The 22,472-nt window shown below is 48.6% G+C and overlaps 1 protein-coding gene across 3 annotated transcripts in view; it reads right to left on the reverse strand.

Annotated features, from left to right (window-relative positions):
• The window catches only part of RAB2B (RAB2B, member RAS oncogene family), a 114,292-nt gene that overhangs the window by 43,245 nt on the left and 48,575 nt on the right, over positions 1-22,472 (reverse strand). For all 3 annotated transcript variants that reach the window (XM_063913520.1, XM_063913522.1, XM_063913521.1), the window contains exon 2: positions 11,479-11,550. In XM_063913520.1, coding sequence (XP_063769590.1) covers positions 11,479-11,550 — 72 coding nt within the window. The remainder of the gene's footprint in view (positions 1-11,478; positions 11,551-22,472) is intronic.

Here is a 22,472-nt window from a genome sequence, read left to right on the forward strand (position 1 = left end):
GACCTTCGATAAGGTGAGCACTCTGCAGCCACCACAGGAGAGACACCCTGGCCCTGGGGGATAGGGTGATTAACCGATGCATCTGAAGATGTGATCCGGACCACTTGTCCAGTAAGTCCCATTGGAAGGTCCTCGCATGGAACCTGCCGAAGGGAATGGCCTCGTAAGATGCCACCATCCTTCCCAGGACTCGAGTGCAGTGATGCACTGACACCTGTTTTGGTTTTAATAGATTCCTGACCAGTGTCATGAGCTCCTGAGCTCGCTCTATCGGGAGATAAACCCTTTTCTGGTCTGTGTCTAGGATCATGCCTAGGAGAGGCAGATGAGCTGTAGGAACCAACTGCGACTTTGGAATATATAGAATCCAGCCGTGTTGCCGTTACACTTCCAGAGAAAGTGATACGCTGTCCAGCAACTGCTCTCTTGATCTCGCTTTTATGAGGAGATCGTCCAAGTACGGAATAATAGTGACACCTTGCTTCCGCAGGAGCACCATCATTTCCGCCATTACCTTGGTGAATATTCTCGGGGCCGTGGAGAGACCAAACGGCAACGTCTGAAATTGGTAATGACAATCCCGTACCGCAATTCTGAGGTACGCCTGATGAGGTGGATAAATGGGGACATGAAGGTATGCATCCTTTATGTCCAGAGTCACCATAAAATCTCCCCCTTTCAGGCTTGCAATGACCGCTCCTAGCGATTCCATCTTGAACTTGAACCTTTTCAGGTATATGTTCAGGGATTTTAAATTCAATATGGGTCTGACCGAACCGTCCGGTTTCGGGACTACAACATGGTCGAATAATAACCCCCTCCTTGTTGAAGGAGGGGAACCTTGACCACCACCTGTTGAAGATACAATTTGTGAATTGCAGTTAACACTGTTTCCCTCTCGTGGGGGGAAGCCGGCAGGGCCGTCGGCGAGGGGGCATCTCCTCAAAGTCCAGCTTGTATCCCTGAGACACAATATCTATTGCCCAGGGATCTAACAGGGAGTGAACCCACTTGTGGCTGAACTTACGAAGGCGTGCCCACACCAGGCCTAGCTCCGCCTGTGGAGCCCCAGCGACATGCAGTGGATTTTGTGGAGGCCGGGGAGGACTTCTGTTCCTGGGAACTAGCTGTGTTGTGCAGCTTCTTTCCTCTGCCCCTGCCTCTGGCAAGAAAGGACGCACCTCGGACTTTCTTGTTTCTTTGTTCGAAAGGCTGCATTTGATAATGTCGTGCTTTCCTAGGCTGTGCAGGAATATAAGGCAAAATATCAGAATTACCAGCTATAGCTGTGGAGACCAGGTCCGGGAACCCTTCTCCACACAATCCTCAGCCTTCCATATGCCTCTTAAGTCGGCATCATCTGTCCATTGCATATTCTACAGGACACGTCAACCAGAAATCGACATAGCTTTGACTCTAGGACCCAGTAGACTCATGTCTCTTTGGGCATGTTTTATATATATACATATATATATATATATATATATATATATATCTCTTAAGACAGCATTTTTAATATATATATCTCTATACATTATATATATATATATATATATATATATATATATACATACACACACACATACTAGGGTCTCAAACTCTGCTGATAAGGTACCTGTCCATGCTGCCACAGCGCGATAAACCCATGCCGACACAATCGCCGGTCTGAGTAGTGTACCAGAATGTGCACGCTATCTGCAGGATCCCTGAGGATAGCTGTTACGTCAGGGCTACCTTTTGGGCAAACGTGACACCCTAGGGGAAGATTCCCATCGTATCCTGGCCCTAGTAGGGAAAGGATACCTGAGAATTCTTTGTGGGAAACTGCAGTCTCTTGTCTGGAGATTCCCGCTCTTTTTCATCATGAGAGGAGGGAAATTTACCTCAGCTTTCTTCCCCTTAAACATGTGTACCCTTGTGTCAGGGACAGATGAGTCATCAGTGATATGCAAATCCTCTTTTATTACAATAATCATATATTGAATACTTTTCTGCCATTTTGGCTGTAACTTTGCATTATCGTAGTCGACACTGGAGTCAGACTCAGTGTCGATATCAGTGTCGATTATTTTGGAAAGTGATCATTGAGAGACTCTGAAAGTCTCTGCGACATAGGGACAGACATGGGTAGATTCCCTGTCTGTTCTCTAATCTTTTGTGCAATAAATTCACCTTAGCACTTAATTACACATATCCAAACAGGTGTCGGCGTTGTCGACGGAGACACCCTCTCACACACATATTTGCTCCATCTCCTCCTTAGGGGAGCCTTTTACCTCAGACATGTCAACACACACGTACCGACACACCACACACTCAGGGAATGCTCATCTGAAGACAATTCCCCCATAAGGCCCTTTGGAGAGACAGAGAGAGAGTATGCCAGCACACACCCCAGCGCTATTAACCCAGGAATAATAAGAATTTACTTACCGATAATTCTATTTCTCGGAGTCCGTAGTGGATGCTGGGGTTCCTGAAAGGACCATGGGGGATAGCGGCTCCGCAGGAGACAGGGCACAAAAAAGTAAAGCTTTACTAGGTCAGGTGGTGTGCACTGGCTCCTCCCCCCATGACCCTCCTCCAGACTCCAGTCAGGTACTGTGCCCGGACGAGCATACACAATAAGGGAGGCATTTTGAATCCCGGGTAAGACTCATACCAGCCACACCAATCACACCGTACAACTTGTGATCTAAACCCAGTTAACAGTATGACAACAGAAAGGGCCTCTTAAAGATGGCTCCTTAACAATAACCCGAATTAGTTAACAATAACTATGTACAAGTATTGCAGATAATCCGCACTTGGGATGGGCGCCCAGCATCCACTACGGACTCCGAGAAATAGAATTATCGGTAAGTAAATTCTTATTTTCTCTATCGTCCTAAGTGGATGCTGGGGTTCCTGAAAGGACCATGGGGATTATACCAAAGCTCCCAAACGGGCGGGAGAGTGCGGATGACTCTGCAGCACCGAATGAGAGAACTCCAGGTCCTCCTTTGCCAGGGTATCAAATTTGTAAAATTTTACAAACGTGTTCTCCCCCGACCACGTAGCTGCTCGGCAGAGTTGTAATGCCGAGACCCCTCGGGCAGCCGCCCAAGATGAGCCCACCTTCCTTGTGGAGTGGGCTTTTACAGTTTTAGGCTGTGGCAGGCCTGCCACAGAATGTGCAAGTTGAATTGTGTTACAAATCCAACGAGCAATCGACTGCTTAGAAGCAGGTGCGCCCAACTTGTTGGGTGCATACAATATAAACAGCGAGTCAGATTTTCTGACTCCAGCCGTCCTTGCAATGTATATTTTTAAGGCTCTGACAACGTCCAACAACTTGGAGTCCTCCAAGTCGCTAGTGGCCGCAGGCACCACAATAGGTTGGTTCAGATGAAATGCTGATACCACTTTAGGGAGAAAATGCGGACGAGTCCGCAGTTCTGCCCTATCCGAATGGAAGATTAGATAAGGACTTTTATAAGATAAAGCCGCCAATTCAGATACTCTCCTGGCAGAGGCCAGGGCTAGTAACATAGTCACTTTCAATGTGAGATATTTCAAATCCACCTTTTTCAATGGTTCAAACCAATGGGATTTGAGGAAATCTAAAACTACATTTAGATCCCACGGTGCCACCGGAGGCACCACAGGAGGCTGTATATGCAGTACTCCCTTGACAAAAGTCTGGACCTCAGGGACAGAGGCCAATTCTTTTTGGAAGAATATTGACAGGGCCGAAATTTGAACCTTAATGGATCCCAATTTGAGACCCATAGATAATCCTGATTGCAGGAAATGTAGGAAACGACCCAGTTGGAATTCCTCCGTCGGAACCCTCCGATCCTCGCACCACGCTACATATTTTCGCCAAATGCGGTGATAATGTTTCACGGTGACTTCCTTCCGTGCCTTAATCAAGGTAGGAATGACTTCTTCTGGAATGCCTTTCCCTTTTAGGATCTGGCGTTCAACCGCCATGCCGTCAAACGCAGCCGCGGTAAGTCTTGAAAAAGACAGGGACCCTGCTGTAGCAGGTCCCTTCTCAGAGGTAGAGGCCACGGTTCGTCCGTGAGCATCTCTTGAAGTTCCGGATACCAAGTCCTTCTCGGCCAATCCGGAACCACTAGTATTGTTCTTACTCTTCTTTGCCGTATGATCTTCAATACCTTTGGTATGAGCGGCAGAGGAGGAAACACATACACTGACTGGTACACCCAAGGAGTTACCAGTGCGTCCACAGCTATTGCCTGTGGATCTCTTGACCTGGCGCAATATTTGTCCAGTTTCTTGTTGAGGCGAGACGCCATCATGTCTACAATTGGTCTTTCCCAACGGTCTATTAACATGTTGAAGACTTCTGGATGTAGACCCCACTCTCCCGGATGAAGATCGTGTCTGCTGAGGAAGTCTGCTTCCCAGTTGTCCACGCCCGGGATGAACACTGCTGACAGTGCTATCACGTGATTCTCCGCCCAGCGAAGAATCTTGGCAGCTTCTGCCATTGCACTCCTGCTTCTTGTGCCGCCCTGCCTGTTTACATGGGCGACCGCCGTGATGTTGTCCGACTGAATCAACACCGGCTTTCCTTGCAGGAGAAGTTCCGCCTGGCTTAGAGCATTGTAGATTGCTCTTAGTTCCAGAATGTTTATGTGAAGAGACTTTTCCAGACTCGTCCATACTCCCTGGAAGTTTCTTCCTTGTGTGACTGCTCCCCAGCCTCTCAGGCTGGCGTCCGTGGTCACCAGGATCCAATCCTGAATGCCGAATCTGCGGCCTTCTAATAGGTGAGCCTTCTGCAACCACCACAGAAGTGACACCCTTGTCTTTGGTGACATGGTTATTCGCAGGTGCATCTGCAGATGCGACCCTGACCAATTGTCCAACAGATCCCTTTGGAATATTCTTGCATGGAATCTGCCGAATGGAATTGCTTCGTAAGAAGCCACCATTTTTCCCAGGACTCTTGTGCATTGATGTACTGACACTTTTCCTGGTTTTAGGAGGTTCCTGACCAGATCGGATAACTCCTTGGCTTTTTCCTCTGGAAGGAAAACCTTTTTCTGAACCGTGTCCAGAATCATTCCTAGGAACAGCAGACGAGTTGTCGGGATTAAATGGGATTTTGGAATATTCAGAATCCACCCGTGTTGTCTTAGCACCTCTTGAGATAGTGCTAAAGCTGTCTCCAGCTGTTCTCTGGACCTTGCCCTTATTAGGAGATCGTCCAAGTATGGGATAACTAATACGCCTTTTCTTCGAAGAAGAATCATCATCTCGGCCATTACCTTGGTAAAGACCCGAGGCGCCGTGGACAATCCGAACGGCAGCGTCTGAAACTGATAGTGACAGTTTTGAACAATGAACCTGAGGTACCCCTGGTGTGCGGGGTAAATCGGAACGTGTAGATACGCATCCTTGATGTCCAAGGATACCATAAAGTCCCCTTCTTCCAGGTTCGCTATCACTGCTCTGAGTGACTCCATCTTGAACTTGAACTTTTTTATGTAGAGGTTCAAGGACTTCAGATTTAGAATAGGCCTTACCGAGCCATCCGGCTTCGGTACCACAAATAGAGTGGAATAATACCCCTTTCCTTGTTGTAATAGGGGTACTTTGACTATCACCTGCTGAGCGTACAGCTTGTGAATGGCTTCCAACACCCTCTCCCTTTCGGAAGAGACGGTTGGTAAGGCAGACTTCAGGAAACGATGAGGAGGATCCGTCTCTAATTCCAACCTGTACCCCTGAGATATTATCTGCAGGATCCAGGGGTCTACCTGCGAGTGAGCCCACTGCGCGCTGTAATTTTTGAGACGGCCCCCCACTGTCCCCGAGTCCGCTTGAGAGGCCCCAGCGTCATGCTGAGGTTTTTGCAGGAGCCGGGGAGGGCTTCTGTTCCTGGGAAGGAGCTGCCTGTTGGTGTCTCTTCCCTCTTCCTCTGCCTCGTGGCAGGTACGACAAGCCCTTTGCTCTCTTATTTTTGTAGGAGCGAAAAGGCTGCGGTTGAAAGGTCGGTGCCTCTCTCTGTTGGGGAGTGACTTGAGGTAAAAAAGTGGATTTCCCGGCAGTAGCCGTGGCCACCAAGTCTGATAGACCAACTCCAAATAACTCCTCCCCTTTATACGGCAAAACCTCCATGTGACGTTTTGAATCCGCATCGCCTGTCCACTGTCGTGTCCATAAGGCTCTTCTGGCTGAAATGGACATAGCACTCACCCGAGATGCCAGTGTGCAAATATCCCTCTGTGCATCACGCATATAGATAAATGCATCCTTTATTTGTTCTAACGACAGTAAAACATTGTCCCTATCTAGGGTATCAATATTTTCAATCAGGGATTCTGACCAAACTACTCCAGCACTGCACATCCAGGCAGTTGCTATAGCTGGTCGTAGTATAACACCTGCATGTGTGTATATATTCTTTTGAATAACTTCCATCTTTCTATCTGATGGATCCTTAAGTGCGGCCGTCTCAGGAGAGGGTAACGCCACTTGTTTGGATAAGCGTGTGAGCGCCTTGTCCACCTTAGGGGGTGTTTCCCAGCGCGCCCTAACCTCTGGCGGGAAAGGGTATAATGCCAATAACTTTTTTGAAATTATCAACTTTTTATCAGGAGCAACCCACGCTTCATCACACACGTCATTTAATTCTTCTGATTCAGGAAAAACTGTTTGTAGTTTTTTCACACCATACATAATACCCTGTTTTACGGTATCTGTAGTATCAGCTAAATGTAACGTCTCCTTCATTGCCAAAATCATATAACGTGTGGCCCTACTGGAAAATACGTTTGAATTTCTACCGTCGTCACCTTTACAGCCCCTGACGGTGTTTGAGGCGCCTGGACAGGCATTAATTGATTGTCCGGCCGCCTCATGTCCTCAACTGACTGTTTAAGGGAAGATAAACCATCACGTAATTCCACAAATAAAGGCATCCATTCTGGTGTCGACCCCCTGGGGGGTGACATCTGCATATTTGGCAATTGCTCCGCCTCCACACCAATATCGTCCTCATACATGTCGACACCACGTACCGACACACACCGCAAACTCACAGGGAATGCTCTAATGAAGACAGGACCCACTAGCCCTTTTGGGGAGACAGAGGGAGAGTCTGCCAGCACACACCACAAAGCGCTATATATACAAGGGATATCCTTATATTAAGTGCTCCCTTATAGCTGCTTTAATATATATATATATAGCCATTAATGTGCCCCCCCTCTCTGTTTTACCCTGTTTCTGTAGTGCAGTGCAGGGGAGAGACCTGGGAGCCGTTCTGACCAGCGGAGCTGTGACAGAAAATGGCGCCGTGTGCTGAGGAGATAGGCCCCGCCCCTTTTTCGGCGGGTTCTTCTCCCGCTATTTTTCCAGTCAGGCAGGGGTTAAATATCTCCATATAGCCCCTATGGGCTATATGTGAGGTATTTTTAGCCTTGTATAAGGTTTATATTTGCCTCTCAGAGCGCCCCCCCCCCAGCGCTCTGCACCCTCAGTGACTGCCCAGTGAAGTGTGCTGAGAGGAAAATGGCGCACAGCTGCAGTGCTGTGCGCTACCTTATGAAGACTGAGGAGTCTTCAGCCGCCGGTTTCCGGACCTCTTCACGCTTCAGCATCTGCAAGGGGGTCGGCGGCGCGGCTCCGGGACCGGACTCCACGGCTGGGCCTGTGTTCGATCCCTCTGGAGCTAATGGTGTCCAGTAGCCAAGCAGCAAATCCACTCTGCATGCAGGTGAGTTTACTACTTTCCCCCTAAGTCCCACGTTGCAGTGATCCTGTTGCCAGCAGGACTCACTGTAAAGAAAAAAACCTAAACTAAACTTTCTCTAAGCAGCTCTTTAGGAGAGCCACCTAGATTGCACCCTTCTCGTTCGGGCACAAAATCTAACTGGAGTCTGGAGGAGGGTCATGGGGGGAGGAGCCAGTGCACACCACCTGACCTAGTAAAGCTTTACTTTTTTGTGCCCTGTCTCCTGCGGAGCCGCTATCCCCCATGGTCCTTTCAGGAACCCCAGCATCCACTTAGGACGATAGAGAAAACACAGTAACTTAATGTTAACCCAGTAGCTGCTGTTTATATTGATTTTTGCGCCTAATTATGTGCCCCCCCTCTCTTTTTACCCTCTTCTACCGTGTAACTGCAGGGGAGAGGCTGGGGAGCTTCCTCTCAGCGGTGCTGTGGAGAAAAAACATGGCGCTGGCGAGTGCTGAGGAAGAAGCTCCGCCCCCTCGACGGCGGGCTTCTGTCCCGCTTTCATGTACAATTTTTGGCGGGGGCTCATACATATATACAGTGCCCAACTGTATATATGCAAACTTTTGCCAAAGAGGTCTCTAATTGCTGCCCAGGGTGCCCCCCCTGCGCCCTTACAGTGACCGGAGTATGTGGGTGTAGTGTGGGAGCAATGGCGCACAGCTGCAGTGCTGTGCGCTACCTCAGTGAAGACTGGAGTCTTCTGCCGCCGATTTCGAAGTCTTCTTGCTTCTTTCACCCGGCTTCTGTCTTCCGGCTCTGCGAGGGGGACGGCGGCGCGGCTCCGGGATCGGACGACGAGGGTGAGATCCTGTGTACGATCCCTCTAGAGCTAATGGTGTCCAGTAGCCTAAGAAGCAGGACCTAGCTTCAGAGAGTAGGGCTGCTTCTCTCCCCTCAGTCCCACGATGCAGGGAGTCTGTTGCCAGCAGAGCTCCCTGAAAATAAAAAACCTAACAAAAAACTTTCTATCAGCAAACTCAGGAGAGCTCACTGAAAAGCACCCAGTTCCTCTGGGCACAGAATCAAACTGAGGTCTGGAGGAGGGGCAGAGAGGGAGGAGCCAGTGCACACCAGGAACTAAATTCTTTCTTAAAGTGCCCATATCTCCTGCGGAGGCCGTCTATTTCCCCATGGTCCTTACGGAGTCCCCAGCATCCACTATAGGACGTTAGAGAAAACACAGTAACTTAATGTTAACCCAGTAGCTGCTGTTTATATACTTTTTTGCGCCTTATTATGTGCCCCCCCTCTCTTTTCAACCCTCTTCTACTGTGTATCAGCAGGGGAGAGCCTGGGGAGCTTCCTCTCAGCGTGCTGTGGAGAAAAAATGGCGCTGGTGAGTGCTGAGGGAGAAGCCCCGCCCCCTCAGTGGCGGGCTTCTGTCCCGCTTAAATTTTCTTTGGCGGGGGCTCATACATATATACAGTGCCCAGCTGTATATATGTGTTTATTTGCCAGAATGAGGTCCCAAATGCTGCCCAGGGCGCCCCCTCCTGCGCCCTGCACCCTAACAGTGACCGGAGTATGTGTAGGTGTGTGGAGCAATGGCGCACAGCTGCAGTGCTGTGCGTTACCTCCAGTGAAGATCACGAAGTCTTCTGCCGCCTGTAAAGTCTTCTTGCTTCTCATACTCACCCGGCTTCAGTCTTCCGGCTCTGCGAGGGGGACGGCGGCGCGGCTCTGGGACGGACGGCGAGGGTGAGATCCTGCGTACCGATCCCTCTGGAGCTAATGGTGTCCAGTAGCCTAAGAAGCAGGACCTAGCTTCAGAGAGTAGGGCTGCTTCTCTCCCCTCAGTCCCACAATGCAGGGAGTCTGTTGCCAGCAGAGCTCCCTGAAAATAAAAAACCTAACAAAAAACTTTCTATCAGCAAACTCAGGAGAGCTCACTGAAAAGCACCCAGCTCCTCTGGGCACAGAATCAAACTGAGGTCTGGAGGAGGGGCAGAGAGGGAGGAGCCAGTGCACACCAGGAACTAAATTCTTTCTTAAAGTGCCCATGTCTCCTGCGGAGCCCGTCTCTCCCCATGGTCCTTACGGAGTCCCCAGCATCCTCTAGGACGTTAGAGAAAGGCATATTCTCTCTTCATTCTCTAAGGATTTCACAAAAGAGGATGGCCTGCTGATAAGCAGACACTGGCAAGGTGGCTTTGGATGACTATTTCAGAAGCATATTCTCAAGCTGCTCTCCCTGTTCCGGCTAATGTCTCTTCTCACTCTACTCGTAAGGTAGATCCATCATGGGCAGCACAACGTGGTGCTTCAGCAGAACAGATATGTAAGGCAGCCACATGGTCTTCCATTAATACATTCATTAGACATTATGCCATGGATACCTTTGCCGCTCACGACGCTGAATTAGGGCGAAGGATTCTCCTGTCCATTCAGGAGCGTCACCACCACTAAATTGCTTTGGGAAATCCCAATGTCAGTGTATCCTGTGGATAACCGGGTGTAGTATGGCTGATCGGCGGTCTCCTGACCGCCGGTCAGCTTACCGACGCCGGGATCCCGGCAGCATACCGACGCCGGGATCCCGGCGGGGTGGGGCGAGTGCAGCAAGCCCCTTGCGGGCTCGCTGTGCTCGCCACGCTGCGGGCTCGGTGGCGACCTGCGGTCGCCACGGGTTCTATTCCCACTCTATGGGTGTCGTGGACACCCACGAGTGGAAATAGTCCCTGTTGGTCGGCATGCCGACCATCGGGATACTGAGCCGGCGGGATGGTGGAGGAGGTCATGTGACGGTCGGTCAGCAGACCGGCGGTCACATGAATACCACCCGGATAACCTGTGGACCCTGCCGGAGAAATATACATTATGGTAAGAACTTACCGTTGATAACGGTATTTCTCCTAAGTCCACAAGTTCCACAGGGATCCCACCTTGACGCACCTGATTTGAGGATCTTTTTACTCACTAACCTCTTCCTTCTTGTACGGAAGAGTATGTATGTATGTATGTATGTATGTATGTATGTATGTATGTATGTATGTATCAGGGACGTGCGGTGAGCTAAATGACTCAAGAGGTACTGGCTAACTCCAGAGCCAGATTTACATGCAATATATGAGCCAAAGGGTACATCTGGGCATTATACACAGGTGCAGCATTATAAACGCCTGGAAATCTGGTGAGTTTTGATTAGAGATGTGTGGAAAGGATACACAGGTGAGGCACTGCCTCACCTGCCATAGACTTTTTACTCCAGAGTTTGGGCTATAAAAATTATTAGAATGCTGCAAAGAAGATATTTCAAACACATTATCAATATTTTTCATATACTTTATTCAGTCAAAACTCTGGTTTAAACATAAGCATGACAGGAAAGGCTTTGCCTCACCTGCCTCACCCCACCGCACGTCACTGGTATGTATGTATGTATGTATGTATGTATGTGTGTTCTTCATGCCTGATTAGGGCTAACTATGATACTCCTGCCTTGAGCTTTGGGAATACAACTGTCGCTTCATCATACCCCAATGTTATCCTGTGGACTTAGGAGAAATTCCGTTATCAACGGTAAGTTCTTACCATAAAGTATATTTTTCACCCATGTTTATACCACAAACAGCCAATTTACATTAAACACATCTAGTTCATTAAGACAATAACGATTTAAAAGAAAATGTCTAAGTGCACCGGAGAAAAAAGAATATATCACTGGAACAAAAAAAAATTAAGATTAAAATGACACTAACAAAACGTAAGACAGCTCTTACCTATAGTCAAATCATGAACAGGTTGAAATCTCTTATCTGTAAATTGTAGTAGGAGACAGGACTTTCCAACACCTAAAAAATAATAATAAAAAAAATGGTAAAAGTATGTATTACATAGAAATATGTACCGTATAATATATAAAAATAAAAATGCTTAAACTGCTAGCAGATTTTGAATTAATCTACTGTACATAGAAAATAGGATTTGAATTATCTACTGGTAAATCCTTTTCTCGTAGTCCATAGAGGATGCTGGGGTCCACATTAGTACCATGGGGTATAGATGGGTCCACTAGGAGCCATTGGCACTTTACGAGTTTGAGAATGTGGGCTGGCTCCTCCCTCTATGCCCCTCCAACCAGCCTCAGTCTAGAAACTATGCACGATGAGACAGACATCTTCGGGAGAAGGATTTTACACAGATAGTGGCGACATTCACACCAGCTCAAACACAAGACAAACCAAGCTTGAAACATCAGCAACGGCTGAACAATATTACTTACCAAGAACCAAAACAGTACTTAACCAAGAACTCCGCAGTACTGAACTAAGTAACCACTGCAGGATCACAAAGCGCTGGGTGGGCGCCCAGCATCCTCTACGGACTACGAGAAAAGGATTTACCGGTAGTTATGTAAAATCCTATTTTCTCTTACGTCCTAGAGAATGCTGGGGTCCAATTTAGTACTATGGGGATGTACCAAAGCTCCCAGAACATGAGGGAGAGCGCAGAGGCTCCTGCAGAACCGATTGACCAAACTTGAGGTCATCAGAGGCCAAAGTATCGAACTTGTAGAACTTTGCAAACGTGTTCGACCCAGACCAAGTAGCCGCTCGGCAAAGTTGTAAAGCCGAGACACCCCGGGCAGCCGCTCAGGAAGAACCCACCTTATGAGTAGAGTGTGCCTTAACAGATGTCGGACACAGCAATCCTGCCGTAGAAAACGCATGCTGGATAGTGAACCTGATCTAGCGAGAGATAGTCTGCTTAGAAGCAGGACACCCAATCTTGTTGGGATCATAAAGGACAAATAGTGCATCCGACTTCTTGTGACGAGCCATTCTCTTCACATATATCTTCAAAGCCTGCACAACATCCAAGGACTTTGAGGTAATAGAGTTGTCAGTAGCCACTGGCACCACAATAGGTTGGTTGATATGGAAAGCCGATACCACCTATGGAAGAAATTGCTGACGCATTCTGAGCTCAGCTCTATCCTCATGGAAAATCAAGTAGGGCCTCTTGTGCGACAATGCCCCCAATTTCGACACACATCTTGTAGATGCCAATGCCAACAGTGTGACCGCCTTCCAAGTAAGAAACTTTATGTCTACCTCCTATAAAGGTTCGAACCAATCCGATTGCAGGAACTACAGCACAACATTAAGATCCCAAGGTGCCGTAGGAGGCACAAAGGGGGCCTGGATGTGCAGAACTCCTTTCAAGAATGTCTGAACCTCAGGGAGAGCAGCCAATTGTTTCTGGAAGAAAATGGACAAGGTCGATATCTGGACCTTTATGGAGCCCAAGCGTAGGCCCACATCCACACCTGCTTGCAGAAAGAGGAGAAAACGTCCCAATTGAAACTCCACCGTTGGAAACTTCTTGGATTCACATCAAGACACAATTCTCCCAAAACCGATGGTAATGCTTAGACATTACTCCCTTCCTAGCTTGGATCAGAGTAGGAATGACCTTGTTTGCAATGCCATTCTGAGCTAAGATCTGGTGTTCAACCTCCATGCTGTCAAATGTAACCGTGGTAAATCTTGATAGGCGAACGGCCCCTGTAGTAGAAGGTCCTCGAGAAGAGGAAGAGGCCTCGGATCCTTCATCAGTAATTCCAGGAGATCCGCGTACCAAGCCCGTCTTGACCAGTCCAGAGCAATGAGGATCGCCTGAACTCTCGTTATTTTTATTAGTTTTAGAATCCTTGGGATGAGTGGAAGAGGAGGGAACACATACATGGACTGGAACAGTACCTCCAAAGCTTCTTATTGAGGCAAGAGGCCATCATGTCTATCTGAGGTACGCCCCATTGGCTTGTTACCTCTGCAAATACCTCCGAGTGGAGGCCCCATTCTCCTGGATGGAGATTGTGTCTGCTGAGGAAGTCCGCTTCCCAGTTGTCCACTCCCGGAATGCAGATCACTGTAACGCCACCGCGTGTCTGTCTGCCCAGAGGAGGATTCTTGTTACCTCTGACATTGCAGCTCTGCTCTTTGTTCCGCCCTGCCTGTTTAATGTAGGACACCGCTGTGACGTTGTCCAACTGAACTTGAATGGCTTGATCTTTCAGAAGATGTGCCGCTCAGAGAAGACCGTTGTATATGGCCCTCAGTTCCAGAACGTTTATTGGAAGGAGAGACTCCTGACTTGACCACCTTCCTTGGAAGTTTCCCCCCCGGGTGACTACTCCTCAACCTCTGAGACTTGCATCCGTGGTTAGAAGAATCCAATTCTGAATCCCGAACCTGCGTCCCTGGAGTAGGTGAGAAGTTTGGAGCCACCAGAGGAGTGAAATTCTGGCTTTTGGCGACAGGCGTATCCGCTGGTGCATGTGGAGATGCGATCCCGACCACTTCTCCAGGAGATCCAGCTGCAAGAACCATGCATGGAATCTTCCGTACTGTAGAGCCTCGTAGGAGGCTACCAACTTTCCCAGAAGGCGAATGCACTGATGAACTGATACCCGAGCTGGCCTCAGGACATACCGGACCATTGATTGGATCACCAACGCTTTCTCCATCGGTAGAAACACCCTCTGCACTTCCGTGTCAAGAATCATCCCCAGGAAGGGCAGTATCCTTCTCGGCTCCAAATGTGACTTTGGAAGGTTCAGGATCCACCCGTGATCCTGAAGTAGTTGAGTTGAGAGAGCAATACTCTGCAACAGTCTCTCCCTGGAAGATGCCTTTATCAGTAAATCATCCAGATATGGAATTATGTTCACTCCCTGCTTGCGGAGGAGGAACATCATCTCCGCCATGACCTTGGTGAATACCCTTGGTGCAGTGGAGGCGCCAAATGGCAATGTCTGGAACTGACAGTGACAGTCCTGTAGTGCAAACCGTAAGTAAGCCTGGAGGCGGCCAGATCGGAATGTGAAGGTACGCATCCTTAATATCCACGGATACCAGGAATTCCCCCTACTCCAGACCTGAGATCACCGCTCTTAGTGACTCCATCTTGAATTTGAATACCTTTAAGTAGGGGTTCAATGACTTTAGGTTCAATATTGGTCTTACCGAACCGTCCGGTTTCGGAACCACAAACAGGGTGGAGTAATAACCCTTGTTATTAGGCGAGGCGGAACTGGAACAACGACATTTGTACGTACCAACTTTTGAATGGCATCCTGTAGGATAGTACTTTCTGTCAGCAAAGCTGGTAAGCCTGATTTGAAGAATCTGTGAGGTGGGAGTTCCTGAAACTCCAGTCTGTACCCCTGAGCAACAATATCTTTTACCCAGGGGTCTAGGCACGATGACGCCCAGATGTGACTGAAATCTTTTAGTCTCGCTCCAACCTGCCCGGTCTCCAGGTTGGGAGGTCCACCGTCATGCCGAAGATTTTGAGGAAGCAGAACCTGGTTTCTGTTCCTGGGAACATGCTGGTGCAGGTTTTCTGGATTTTCCCCGACCTCCTCTGAAGAAGGTGGGGGGGCCTTTGGATTTTTTACATTTTGCGGTCCGAAAGGATTTCCGAGCCGGTGCAGCTGTGGAAGGAAGAAAAGTCAACTTACCCGCAGTTGCCGTGGAGATCCACCTGACCTGTGAAGGGTAGGTTCTCCACACTTTTCTTGGATTCCGCATCCGCAGTACATTGGCCTGGTCTGTCCTCTTCAGGGAAAGGAGAAGCAATGAGAATTCTCTTAGGGATCTGGAATTTTTTCTCTGGGTTTCCCAGGATTTTACAAACAAGGAGTTTAACTCCTTAGAAGCAGGGAAGGTAAGCGAGGATTTCTTATTTACGGTAAAATAAAATTCCTCCTCCTGCTCAGGTGCCTTCACAGTAATGTGCAAAACATCCCTAATGGCTTCAATCATTAATTGCACCCCTTTAGCAAGGGATGCATCCCCAACCTGCATATCCCCCTCACCGTCCCCAGAATCAGAGTCGGTATCAGTGTCAGCTTGCAATATCTGGGCAAGTGTACGCTTTTGTGGGTATGTAGGTGGGGTTTTTGATGAAGTAGTGGGTGCCAAACACTGTAAACCCTCCACAGATTTCCTCAAAAACTGCGTCTCTTTCGTAGTATGTGACATCCTTGTAGAAATCTGGGATAACATTCCCCTTAAAGAATCTACCCATGCGGGTTCGGAAGGCTGAGAAAGGATATGGCAGTCTTGAGTACATGGAATAGACTCCTCAGGAGAAGATAAACATTCTGCAGCGCAGGACACAGAATCCTTAGACATGGTAATGTGAAATATACACACACACACACACACACACACACACACACACACACACACACACGAAAATGACTGATAGTTTCCCCTAGAGCACCTTCAGAGAGCCACAGAGTATAAGCAGCCAGCCATGCTGCGCCCCTGCAGGCAGTTATTATGATAAAAGCCCAGCGCATACTAACTATCCTTAATAGGGTAGTTAGTCCTGATATAACCCCCCCCCCCCCCCCCCCACTGTCGATAACACCCTGGTACCGAAGAGCACTTGTGGAATTATGTGGACGGCTGCGCTCCCTGTCAGCATCTCTGTCTGTAGGGAGAAAATGGCGCTGGTAAGTGCTGGATCCGCTCTGAGAGGAAGCACCCCCCCCATCCCCGCAATGGCATGCGGCTTCCCGCACTTATTATTTATACTGGCCTGAGGTTGTGTGTGACCAGTGTAGGGTTGATTGCGCTGGGTCAGGACGCCCCTCCAGCGTCTGCATGTGTGATGTTGCTGAGCTTCCAGGAGCGCAGCCTGTCACAGCTGCGCTCCAACCCTTGTGCCGCCATACCCATCCGTTACCCGCTAACCGGGACGCCGGTACTGTACTCACCACTCTTCTATCTTCTGGCTCTGTTAGGGAGTGGCAGCCGTGCTGCGGGAGTGAGCGGTCGCCTCGTAGGCTTGCGATCAGCACCCTCAGAAGCTCAGTGTCCTGTCAGCGGAGTAGAGAACCATTAACTCTTCAGGAAGTTGGTTCCTACTCCCCCCTTAAGTCCCACGAAGCAGGAAGGCTGTTGCCAGCAGCCTTCCTGTAAAACAACAAACTCTAAACTTTAATAAAAAATAATAAAAACAAGAAAACTCCTAGGAGCTCCCCTAGCTGTGACCGGCTCCTCCGGGCACATTTTCTAAACAAAGTCTGGTAGGAGTGGTATAAAGGGAGGGGCCAGCCCACACTATTAAACTCTTAAAGTGCCAGTGGCTTTTAGTGGACCCGTCTATACCCCAAGGTACTAAATTGGACCCCAGCATCCTCTAGGACGTAAGAGAAACAGTTTATTTGCCCATAAACAGCTGTGTACACAGCTTGATGAAGAGTCTAATACAGTAATGCTGCCATTTATGTGTAAACAAACTACTATCCACATTTTCCAGCTAGGAGTATACATTATTACAATTACACAGGTTCTCAAACTCGGTCCTCGGGACCCCACACAGTGCATGTTTTGCAGGTCTCCTCACAGAATCACAAGGGAAATAATTAGCTCCACCTGTGGACCTTTTAAAATGCGTCAGTGAGTAATTAATACACCTGTGCACTTGCTGGGTTACCTGCAAAACATGCACTGTGTGGGGTCCTGAGGACCGAGTTTGAGAACCACTGCATTATTATATATATATATATATATATATATATATATATATATATATATATATAATAAGAATTTACTTACCGATAATTCTATTTCTCGGAGTCCGTAGTGGATGCTGGGGTTCCTGAAAGGACCATGGGGAATAGCGGCTCCGCAGGAGACAGGGCACAAAAGTAAAGCTTTCCGATCAGGTGGTGTGCACTGGCTCCTCCCCCTATGACCCTCCTCCAGACTCCAGTTAGATACTGTGCCCGGACGAGCGTACACAATAAGGGAGGAATTTTGAATCCCGGGTAAGACTCATACCAGCCACACCAATCACACTGTACAACCTGTGATCTGAACCCAGTTAACAGTATGATAACAGGGGAGCCTCTGAAAAGATGGCTCACAATAACACTAACCCGATTTAGTTAGCAATAACTATGTACAAGTATTGCAGATAATCCGCACTTGGGATGGGCGCCCAGCATCCACTACGGACTCCGAGAAATAGAATTATCGGTAAGTAAATTCTTATTTTCTCTATCGTCCTAGTGGATGCTGGGGTTCCTGAAAGGACCATGGGGATTATACCAAAGCTCCCAAACGGGCGGGAGAGTGCGGATGACTCTGCAGCACCGAATGAGAGAACTCCAGGTCCTCTTTTGCCAGGGTATCAAATTTGTAGAATTTTACAAACGTGTTCTCCCCTGACCACGTAGCTGCTCGGCAGAGTTGTAATGCCGAGACCCCTCGGGCAGCCGCCCAAGATGAGCCCACCTTCCTTGTGGAATGGGCATTTACATATTTTTTGCTGTGGCAAGCCTGCCACAGAATGTGCAAGCTGAATTGTACTACAAATCCAAAGAGCAATAGTCTGCTTAGAAGCAGGAGCACCCAGCTTGTTGGGTGCACACAGGATAAACAGCAAGTCAGATTTCCTGACTCCAGCCGACCTGGAAACTATATTTTCAGGGCCCTGACAACATCCAGCAACTTGGAGTCCTCCAAGTCCCTAGTAGCCGCAGGTACCACAATAAGCTGGTTCAGGTGAAACGCTGACACCACCTTAGGGAGAAACTGGGGACGAGTCCACAGCTTTGCTCTGTCCGAATGGACAATCAGATATGGCTTTATGAGATAAAGCCGCCAATTCTGACACTCGCCTGGCCGAGGCCAGGACCAACAGCATGGTCACTTTCCATGTGAGATATATCAAATCCACAGATTTGAGTTGTTTAAACCAATGTGATTTTAGGAATCCCAAACTACGTTGAGATCGCCCAGTGCCACTGGAGACATCAAAAGGGGGTTGTATATGCAGTACTCCCTTAACAACTTCTGGACTTCAGGAACTGAAGCCAATTTCTTTCTGGAAGAAAATCGACCGGTCGAAATTTGAACCTTAATGGACCCCAATTTGAGACCCATATACACTCCTGTTTGCAGGAAATGTAGGAATTAACCTAGTTGAAATTCTTCCGTGGAGCCTTCCTGGCCTCACACCATGGAACATATTTTCACCTAAGCGGTGATAATGTTGTGCGGTCACCTCCTTCCTGGCTCTGACCAGGGTAGGGATGACCTCTTCCGGAATGCCTTTTTCCCTTAGGATCCGGCGTTCACCCGCCCTGGCGTCAACGCAGCTGCGGTAAGTCATGGAACAGACATGATTCTTGCTGAATCAAGATCCTTTCTAGTATCTCTTGAAGTTCCGGGTACCAAGTTCTTCTTGGCCAAACCGGAGCCACGAGTATAGTTCTTACTCCTCTCCTTCCTATCATTCTCCATACACTGGGTATGAAAGGCAGAGGAGGGAACACATACACCGACTGGTACACCCACGGTGTTACCAGAGCGTCCCAGCTATTGCCTGAGGGTCTCTAGACCTGGCGCTTCATGTGAGACGCCATCATAACCACCTTTGGTCTTTCCCAACGGTTTACAAACATGTGGAAACTTCCAGATGAAGTTCCCACTTTTCCGGGTGGAATTCATTCATGCTGAGGAAATCTTCCTAGTTGTCCACTCCCGGAATGAACACTGCTGACAGTGTTATCACATGATCTTTCGCCCAGCGAAGAATCCTTGCTGTCATTGCCCTCCTGCTTCTTGTGCCGCCCCGTCTGTTTACGTGGGCGACTGCCATGATGATGTCCTACTGGATCAGCACCGGTTGACTTTGAAGCAGAGTTCTTCCTAGGCTCAGAGCATCGTAAATTGCCCTTAGCTCCAGTATATTCATGTGGAGAGAAATCTCCAGACTTGACCACACTTCCTTGGAAATTTCTTCCCTGTGTGACTGTTCCCCAGCCTCTCAGGCTGGCATCCGTGGTCACCAGAACACAGTCCTGAATGCTGAATGTGCTGCCCTCTAGAAGATGAGCACTCTGCAGCCCCCACAGAAGAGACACCCTTGTCCTTGGAGACAGGGTTATCCGCTGATGCATCTGAAGATGCGATCCGGACCATTCGTCCAGCAAATCCCCCTGAAAAGTTTTTGCGTGAGATCTGCCGAATGGAATCGCTTCGTAAGAAGCCACCATTTTTCCCAGGACTCCTGTGCATTGATGCACTGATACTTGGCCTGGTTTTAGGAGGTTTCTGACTAGGTCGGATAACTCCCTGGCTTTCCCCTCCAGGAGAAATACCTCTTTCTGGACTATGCCCAGAATCATTCCTAGGAACAGCAGACGTATCATCGGAAAACAGCTGCGATTTTTGGAATATTTAGAATCCACTCGTGCTGTCGTAGAACTACTTTAGATAGTTCTTTTCCGACCTCCAACTGTTCTCTGGAAACTTGCCCCTTTCAGGATATCGTCCAAGTAAGGGATAATTAAGATGCCTTTCTTCTTTTAAGAATCATCTTTTCGGCCATTACCTTGGTAAAGGCCCGGGGTGCCGTGGATAATTCAACGGCAGCGTCTGAAACTGATATTGACAGTTCTGTATCACGAACCAGAGGTACCCTTGTTGAGAAGGGCAAATTTGGACATGGAGGTAATCCTTGATGTCCAGGGACACTATATAGTCCCCTTTTTTCCGGTTCTCTATCACTGCTTTGAGTGACTCCATCTTGATTTGAACCTTTTTATGTAAGTGTTCAAAGATTTCAGATTTAGACTATGTCTCACCAAGCCGTCTGGCTTCAGTACCACAATATAGTGTGGAAGACTAATACCCTTTTCCTTGTTGTAGGAGGGGTACTTTGATTATCACCTGCTGGAAATACAGCTTGTGAATTTTTTCCAATACTGCCTCCCTGTCGGAGGGAGCCGTTGGTAAAGCAGGCTTCAGGAACCTGCGAGGAAAAAATGTCTCGACTCTCCAATCTGTACCCCTGGGATAATACTTGTACGATCTAGGGGTCAACTTGCGAGTGATCCCACTGCGCGCTGAGACTCTTGAGACTACCCCCCCACTGGTGGAGGGCTTCTTTTCCTGGGAAGGGGCTGCCTGCTGCAGTCTACTTCCCTTTCCTCTATGTCTGGGCAGATATGACTGGCCTTTTGCCCGCTTGCCCACATGGGAACGGAAGGATTGAGGCTGAAAAGACAGTGTCTTTTTCTGCTGAGATGTAACTTGGGGTAAAAAGGTTGGATTTCCCAGCTGTAGCCGTGGCCCCCAGGTCCGATGGACCGACCCCAAATAACTCCTTCCCTTTATACGGCAATACTTCCACGTGCCGTATGGGATCTGTATCACCTGACCACTGTCGTGTCCATGACATCTTCTGGGAGATATGGACAACGCACTTATCTTGATGCCAGAGTGCAAATATCCCTCTGTGCATCTCGCATACATATATATAGAATGCATCCTATTAAATGCTCTTTATTAGTCAGGGAATTCGACCAAGCCAACCCAGCACTGCATCTCCAGGCTGATGGCGATCGCTGGTCGCAGTATAACCACCGTATGTGTGTATATACTTTTTAGGATATTTTTCCAGCTGCCTATCAGCTGGCCCCTTGAGGGCGGCCGTATCTGGAGACGGTAACGCCACTTGATAAGCGTGTGAGCGCCTTTTCCACCCTAAGGGGTGTTTCCCAACGCGCCCTAACTTCTGGCGGGAAAGGGTATAACGCCAATATTTGCTATCGGGGTAAACCCACGCATCATCACACACTTCATTTTATTTTATCTGATTCAGGAAAAACTACAGGTAGTTTTTTCACTCCCACATAATACCCTTTTTTGTGGTACTTGTAGTATCAGAAATATGTAACACCTCCTTCATTGCCCTTAACGTGTGGCCCTAATGAGGAATACGTTTGTTTATTCACCGTCGACACTGGATTCAGTGTCCGTGTCTGTGTCTGTGTCGACCGACTGAGGTAAATAGGCGTTTTTTTTTTTTTTTTAAAACCCCTGACGGTGTTTCTGAGACGCCTGGACCGGTACTAATTGTTTGTCGGCCGTCTCATGTCGTCAACCGACCTTGCAGCGTGTTGACATTCTCACGTAATTCCCTAAATAAGCCATCCATTCCGGTGTCGACTCCCTAGAGAGTGACATCACCCTTACAGGCAATTTCTCCGCCTCCTCCAACATCGTCCTCATACATGTCGACACACACGTACCGACACACAGCACACACACCTGGAATGCTCTGACAGAGGACAGGACCCCACTAGCCCTTTGGAGAGACAGAGGGAGAGTTTGCCAGCACACACCAAAAAAACGCTATAATTACATAGGGACAACCTTATATAAGTGTTTCTCCCTAATAGCATCTTTATATATATATTTATATCGCCAATTAGTGCCCCCCCTCTCTGTTTAAACCCTGTTTCTGTAGTGCAGTGCAGGGGAGAGCCTGGGAGCCTTCTCTCCAGCCTTTCTGTGAGAGAAAATGGCGCTGTGTGCTGAGGAGATAGGCCCCGCCCCTTTTCCGGCGGGCTCGTCTCCCGCTCTTTAGTGAAGTTTGGCAGGGGTTAAATATCTCCATATAGCCTCTGGGGGCTATATGTGAGGTATTTTTAGCCAGTATATAGGTTTACATTTGCCTCCCAGGGCGCCCCCCCCCCAGCGCCCTGCACCCTCAGTGACTGCGTGTGAAGTGTGCTGAGAGGAAAATGGCGCACAGCTGCAGTGCTGTGCGCTACCTTTAGAAGACTGCAAGGGTCTTCAGCCGCCGATTCTGGACCTCTTCTTACTTCAGCATCTGCAAGGGGGCCGGCGGCGCGGCTCCGGTGACCATCCAGGCTGTACCTGTGATCGTCCCTCTGGAG

Source organism: Pseudophryne corroboree, chromosome 1, assembly GCF_028390025.1.
Source record: "Pseudophryne corroboree isolate aPseCor3 chromosome 1, aPseCor3.hap2, whole genome shotgun sequence".
Lineage (NCBI taxonomy): Eukaryota > Metazoa > Chordata > Amphibia > Anura > Myobatrachidae > Pseudophryne > Pseudophryne corroboree.